Raw genomic sequence first — 7,743 nt, forward strand, 5'->3', positions numbered from 1 at the left:
TTCCAGCAAGAACAGATTTTCTTCTTTAACATAATACTCTGCAGACATCAACAGGGCTTGAAGGGGGATCAAACCAACTAACTGTGAACCAAGTAATGGAAGGCCCAACTCCTGAAACAGAAGTGAAAAAAAGAATCAGAATACAAAAAAAAGTTTGAACATTTGATGAAGCCTTTGATTAGTCTTCCCCTTTTCTTTAAAATTAACAAATAATAAAAATAAAAAGCAACAAGAACAGCCTTTTGAAATTTGCATATAAAATAAAACCACAGGTTACAATAAAAGTATAACAGTCATGCCCGAGTTAATTTACAACATAATAACCAATACATGGTCTGTGGGAAAAAGCACTGTTGAATGCCGAATAAATGTCTTGACAGGTTGGGAGCAATATTTTCTGAAGATATTAAGTTGCTGGGAGGGAAGGAGGGGGGGGGGGGTCAGATGGGGTTTCACTCTAGTTGCAGTGGACACTAGTGTTGGGTACTTATGTAGAGCAGCTGGACTCAGTATGTAAATGGGGGCTAAGGGTCTGTGTTTCTGTCTTCATTGTCAATGCTAGGTATTCTGAAGAGAAACAAAATTGGTCCCAATAGAACCAGGTATGTCCTAAACGTTCAGTTTGGTGATTTAGGGAAGCTATTACACCTGATACGGTTGAAGGGGGAGGGGTGTACATTATTAGCTGGGATATAAACTTTGCATTCAAAAAGTGACAGATCAGAGAGCACCATTACTGGTTTTTAGACACTTTGGAAACATGGAGAAGAGAAAATTCTGGCTTGTCCTGGATAGAGATATCAGCCAATTTAAAAAATAACGTCCGATACCTCCTCCCAGTGATTGCAGAGTAGGGGGTAGGTCCAAAAAATATGGAGAAGAGCTCTCGTTTCCTGATGACAGCAGCAGCATAATGGTGAGGTGTGTGGGTAAAAATTTACTATTAAATTATAAATTCAAACTGGTCCACTACCTCCAAAAAGAACTTATAACTTAGTGACCATTACACATTGCAGACAAGTGAGCATGCAGACCCACAAATACACTCACTGCAGGGTCAATGGACTTCCTTTTTGGATGTAAGACGATCCTCAAAGTCCTAAAACTAAGATTTTAGCTGTTCTCCAACTGTGGGCTAGCTGTGCCAGTTTTATCATAAGCCCAAGCCAGAAAACCAATCACAAATTTTTACAAGCATTAGTTCGAAGTTCGGGCTAGCTGTGAAAACAAATACACCATTTCTATCCTCTTGGTGGATCATATTGTAAAGAAAACTATACATCAATTTAACAGTTGCAAGTTTTCACCTAAATACATACATAGAAGAATAGGTACCTTGGCATCCTTGCGTGCTTCCTCATATACCGTATGGAGTGGAGTGACCTCATAATCCAGTAAATTCGCAGACACTTGTGCCATGTTCTCTTCCTCAAGGTACCATCCAATAGCCTGCACTTTTTTCAGACGACCAGGCTAGTAAAAACGGCATAGTGGGATTTAGAAGACTAGGGACTAACTGCTCATGCCAAAATGTTTAAACCCTTTTTAGGTACCTTCTCCTTTCATTTCAAAAATCATGTGGTACAAGAATAAAATAGTAATTTTAAAATAATAACTGTAGAGCAAAATTAGCTTTTTGGTAATTTTGGAGTAATGGATAGGTGCAGAGTGTTTTATTTCTAACCATTGCATACACAACTTGTTTCACCATCATTCACTTGATTTACTGCTTGAAACTATAATAAACCTTTGATACAACTAAAACAAAGGAAATCATACCTATAATTTTAGTTAAAACTTTGAACATTTTCTGGTAATAAGTAGCAATTGGCAAATATATACCTTTATAATAACACCAAATCAAAAGAAAAGAGAATAGGAAAAAAACACTACTAGTATTTTAAATTCGTTCCACCATTAGTTTACTCTCACCTGTCCTTTCCCACGACCTCCTTCTCTAATGTTCAGGGCAATGCGATGAGCCAATTCTTTGGTAGTCAGTAAATTTATATTATATGCAATAAGAAATTTACGAGCACCACTTGCAGTTGCACCCCAGCTTGGAACAAATACAGGATCTCCGTAATCTGGACGCCATTCTGGAATTTGTAGCTAGATTTATAAAAAAAAAATATTAAAGATATTTTTTAAAAATCACCACTAAATTATAAAGAGGGTAGTACAGCAAAAAAAGAAATCTTGAGACAAAATGAATATAATAAAATATTTATAATACTAATACATTTTCTTCCTTAAACAAGAATGCACATATCGCAGGTCATTAAAAAAGAGGGGATAAACATTCCCTGACCTTGATCAGTTTAGGCACTTCTAATTACTCTTGCTCAAAGTACCTAGAATATCAGTTTCAAATTCTTATCCTTTAGAATGGACTCTCAATAGGGTACTGTAAGGAATTCAGCACAGATCTTCCGATGGTGCTACGGCCAAGCCATATAAAAGAAACTAGTACAAAAATAAACAAAATTTAAGACCACCCTTTCTAAAAATAATTTGGCTGATATCAAAGCTTCAGCGCTCTCCCAGTCACTGACCCTAACAACTATAAAAGTTATCCATTTGTTTATTTTTAGTCAGACATTCAGTTTTATGTAAACATTTGTCCAACATAAAAAAATAAATAAATATATGATTGAATAAGAACTGCAAATAACTATGACCCATTTGGAATAACCCCTGTACCTTATTGGGAAGTGCTTCATACTCCCCAGCTCTGACAGATGGAAGAGCTCTTCGATTTTCATTGCGAGCTGCCTCTCCATAAAGATAAACTGGATAATAAAGTATATGGGAGAATAAACAAAGCTAAGGCACATCAAAACAGAAAATTTTATTATACTTATTATGTAATATTTATTGAAAAAAATTTACACCACTTAATAAACCAATTATTCTTGACATTAAAATACATAGAATGTACAACACATTTTGTGACAATGGTAGAACATGAAATTGTATCAAATTAGTCCCACTTGCATTTTGGTGTATCTCACAGATTTCACTTTCTCGGGAAAATGGTAATACCCAATATTTTTGATGTCCATCATCCAAATAAAAGTCACAGAGTGATGTTAAGCTCAACAGAAGCAACATGAATCTCCTGTAGGCGGTGCATAGTAATGGAGGGGGGATTTCTTCTGCAAGTCCTGCAAACTGCCCCCCTCTCACCATCCAGCCTTGTTCTGCACATAGGGAGCAGGGAAGCCCCATTTGTAACCAGGAGGTGTCCGTATGTCAGATGTCCTTAATTTGGGGACTACCTGTATTTTTTCATGTCTAACAATTTTCCTGAGGAAGTAAAATATGCGAAACACGTTGAAATGCAAGTGGGACTAATTTGATACAGTTTCATGTTCTCATCCAATTGTTTCACAAAATATTGCATATATCACAAAATATAATATATGCATTTCATGCATTTTAATGTCAAATAAGGGATGGTTTTAACAGGGATATGAGGTTTAAAGAAAATGGTTCATAAAGTAGTCCCTGAAAAGTTCAGTAAAGTTTTTTGATTAAATAAATATGGTACCACAAACACACACATACTATAGTTTTTTTAAGCATAAAATACTGTTGAAGTATTGTTATTGTCCAAACCAGCAGTCACCAACCAGTGGTCCACGGAGAGAAAATTTTGTTTGTCCACAGCTCTGGCCGGTGCTCCCCTGGGCGGGGGCAGGAGAAGGACCTTGCGGGAGGGGAGGGGGGTTGCGCAGCGGCCAGAGCTGTGGACCATGTCTCCTGTTCAGACGGCAAGCTCAGGGAAGTGGGCGGGTTGTGTCTCTGAAGAGTGGGAGGGTTCTGGCATTATGACATCACTAAAGGGGAAGTTTCCGAAGCCAAAAAATTTAGTGGTCCGCCAGTCCGAAAAGGTTGGGGACCATTGATCTAAACTACATCTTCATTAAAGCCGATTACCCTTTTGAATAAGAAAAGCTGTGACAGCGCCTGGTAATAAACAATAAACTTTAATGCATTTGATGCCCATTGAGCAGGATACTCCTTTACAAACATTAAAAGTTTGTTGGCACAAAAAAGGACGCCTCAGACTATTTGGCCAAGTAAACAATCAACACAGTTTTGCTACCCTTGTGAACCCTCAATGTCTGCAAAACATAATTGTACATGACCTTTGGTTTAATTGGCCAGAATGGAACTGGATCCTCATGCAGCTATACAACAATATAAACATTTCTTGGAGCAAAAAGGCAAACAAAAACACACCCTTTAAAACAAATATATACTAATCAGGTATAGAAGTGTCTGTAAAAGAGGAACAAATTAAATACTTTTTAATGGGAGTAACAAGATTACTACTAGTATTAATTTCAATTTTACTAACCTGGAACATGCAGTTCTTTCGCCAGTCGTTCGGCAAATGTATTTGCACAGGATATACATTCTGCCATGGTTACATTCCTAACAGGAATGAAGGGACAGACGTCCAGAGCTCCCATACGAGGATGCTCTCCTGGAATCAAATGATTGAATAAGGTAGTACCATCAACCAATCCAAAGCCCATACACAGTCTATGTATACTTACCTATTCAGACATCATATGCACAGTACAATACAACTAGTTAGGGCTGAAAGAGCATCCTATAATTTTAAAAAAATATTTTTGGACTTTGAACTATGTCTAGACACATGGCAACAGTCTAAAAGCATATTTTATGTCAGACTTTGCTTAAAAACGTTTGGCTGGAGTTTCAGTTTGCAACTGCAATGTAAATAAGTGATGTAAGAAGAAGAACCCATGGGTCAAATAACAATGCATATATACTCCACATTGGGCAGTAAATGTAGCTTTAACAGAGAGTTGCTTGCTTACCTTTGTGTTTGCTCATGTCTATCAACTTAAAAGCAATCCGTGCTGCATTTAGAGCTCCTTCCACAACAGCCTCTGGAGTGCCCACAAAGGTATACACTGTACGGTTGGTGGAGGCCCCAGGATCCACATCTAGCAGGCGACATCCCTCAATCTGAGAAAGAGCTGCAGCTACTGCATCAATAATCTGACATGGGGGATAATCATAAAAAATGTTCTCTTATTAGGTCTGTAAAAAACGGTTTTATCATAACATATTTTGAGGCAAAATGATAGTGGTCAATAATTCTTGAAAGAACAACTTTGCAGAAAACTTTTTTTCGGAAGAATTTCTCCAGTTGCAGACTTTTGTACAGTGTTAACAAACATATGTTACATTTCAATAGGCTGTTTATTCATTTTAAACCAACTAGGACCAACTCTGACCCCAGTGATTATTTACATTGGACAGCAATGAAGCCATTATCATTATATATTTACTAACCAGAAGAAGCATTTTTTTGGTAATAAGAAGAGGAGCCCTCGCCCATGGCAAGTCAGTTTAAAGTGGAGATGTCCCATTTTTTTTCCTACGATAGGGGAATTTTTAAATTGAACAATATACTTAATGTATGCACTGCATAAAAATCGCACTTGTGTCAAAAAAATATTTTAGCTGCCTGTAAAAGTAACACAGCCTTGTGCACAAAAATGCAAACAGTAAAAATAATATAAAGCACAGTGAAAAGATTCCAAGATTCAGAAATATATAACATACTGGTCTGATCAGACAGGGGGTGTCATCTACAGCAGAAAGCAAAATAGATCTGTGTTCTGGGCCATCACCACTGTCAGCAATGTAAAGTCATGTTGTGCCGTTTTTCTTTTCAATTTTATTTCAGGATGTGGCTGTATGTAGATCTTTTAATTTACCATTTTATTTTAAAAACAGTCACAGGAAATGAGGAGATTAGGTATCCCATTATTTGTTATGAACAAGCGTACTTCAGATCAATAGCACACAAAAGTAGTGAAGACAGGAAGAGGATGCTATTAAGAAGCCTTGGAGCTTGTACCTTCAAATCTAAGTCAGTGATGGCTGTTCATATTTATCTCTACAGAGAGATCTTTATAAAATAAATCGTGCCAGCCCTTTAGACAGTGGCAGACCATGTCCTCAAAGGACCTTTCTGCAAGAACAATTTTTGGAAATACCCAACTAATTCTCATGAAAAGTAGAGTGTGCTTACCATTATTATGTATCTATTTATTGATGGCCACTTTGAAAAGAAAAGTGTATTAAGGGTCTATTATTTGGCAGTTAGATAGATAAGGGCCATAGAAGGTACACATTACAGCAGGGCAGGGAGGGCCCCCAGTCTGATTCACATTTAATATATATTGGTCCCGAAGGTACAAAAGGATCTTGTGTATGCATTAATATAATGTCCAACATTTATCTGGCATATACTACTTCATTTACGATCAGCTTTGATTCTTTTGTCATTCGGAGGAACCTATGTAAAAAATTATGTTATTAGCATGTTCTTCAGCCAGCTTGTATATAGCAACTAGTAGGCATACTAAACATGAAGATATACTAGACAAAAAGCAGCAAATAAATGTGCAACAGCCATATAAATGTTCACTGGCTGTTCAACTGAGATATAAACATTTAGGGATATTTTTTCAGCGGAATGTAAGATCTATCTCTACACACCATTAAATAAATTACAATTCTGCTTACCTCTTTGTTTCTTCCTTCTGAGAAATTTGGGACGCATTCCACTAGTTTGGCCATGGTCTCTATACCCCTGAACCTTTCAGTAGAATAACTGCCTCACAAAGCTTTCTAAAAGTTTTTGCTGTTTTCAGGTGTTAAAAATTAACTAATTATCTTTGGCCTGGCTGATCTGAGAGAGGATATGTCTGAAATAGGTTGCAAAACAAAATACTGTCTGTTGGAAAGGGGGGAGTTTGTTGAGACAAACATCACTAGTGAGTATTCACCTTTAATATTTAACAGGTTGTTGTGCAAATTTTGCAAAGTAAACAGGAATGAAAGCATCCTGTACAATATGTTTTGTGTTTAACAACTGCTACCACCAGCTTTTTTAAATAGTGCAAAGTGCAATCACCCATAGCAACTAAGAATAAAACTAAAGCATTAAGAGCTAATAGAACTAAGTTTGGTCTGAACTGAATACAATAAACTGAAATCTGGTGACTATGCTACTGAGTCTACATTGACACTCTCATACTAACAGAGTTCAATATAAATTCTTTTTGAAATTAGCTTATTTAACCTTTCTTGATGCTTTTTTTAGCTGTCACATAACTGGTCAGCCCCATTTAGTTCTTTCTGGCCTATAACATGTGTGCCTTCTGCCTCGGCACAGCAGATAAGTGTGTTACCCATCTGTGAATTCTGAATCTTCAAGCTAAAGTCCAGGGTTGGAAACTGATGCTGCTTTTGTGCTGGTCATGGACATGATCCAATAGAAAAATAAGGATAACTGGCAAAATCACCAGATATTACACTAAAAAGATGTAAAATTCTATTTCCCATGAATTAAAGTAAGCATGTAATAAATAGTTAGTTGTTAGTCATTATTTTTGTTTTTCCACTGTAGGGTGTGCTAGCATTTTTGTTGATTAAGGGATGTTGAGATGTGATCTAAAGTGTGTTACTACATGTGCAGAGACATAGAAACCTAGAAGTTTGAGGGCAAAAAAGTGGTCCAAGTATTCCCTCTTTTTAAAGTTTGAGGTTTTTAATTTGTATGCTTTTGTCCTCTGCATTGCATAAAAATTCAGCATGCTTCCAAATTGCATGCCTCCTTTATGCATGCCAAGGCAAGTCTTTGGTGTAAAAAAAGGCACATAGAAAGCAGGTGTTTTTATAGCATGC

The 7,743-nt window shown here is 36.8% G+C and overlaps 1 protein-coding gene across 1 annotated transcript in view; it reads right to left on the reverse strand.

Annotated features, from left to right (window-relative positions):
* Positions 1 to 6,737, reverse strand: part of FTCD (formimidoyltransferase cyclodeaminase) — a gene marked incomplete in the record, with an annotated part of 23,266 nt that extends 16,529 nt beyond the window's left edge. The window contains 7 exon segments of the mRNA XM_072418462.1: positions 1 to 111; positions 1,336 to 1,473; positions 1,933 to 2,112; positions 2,704 to 2,792; positions 4,367 to 4,495; positions 4,857 to 5,040; positions 6,580 to 6,737. Of these exon segments, the coding sequence (XP_072274563.1) occupies positions 1 to 111; positions 1,336 to 1,473; positions 1,933 to 2,112; positions 2,704 to 2,792; positions 4,367 to 4,495; positions 4,857 to 5,040; positions 6,580 to 6,633 (885 nt within the window).
* Between the last annotated feature and the right edge of the window lie 1,006 nt (positions 6,738 to 7,743).

The sequence above is a fragment of the Pyxicephalus adspersus genome, chromosome 7 (assembly GCF_032062135.1).
Source record: "Pyxicephalus adspersus chromosome 7, UCB_Pads_2.0, whole genome shotgun sequence".
NCBI classification, from domain to species: Eukaryota; Metazoa; Chordata; class Amphibia; order Anura; family Pyxicephalidae; genus Pyxicephalus; species Pyxicephalus adspersus.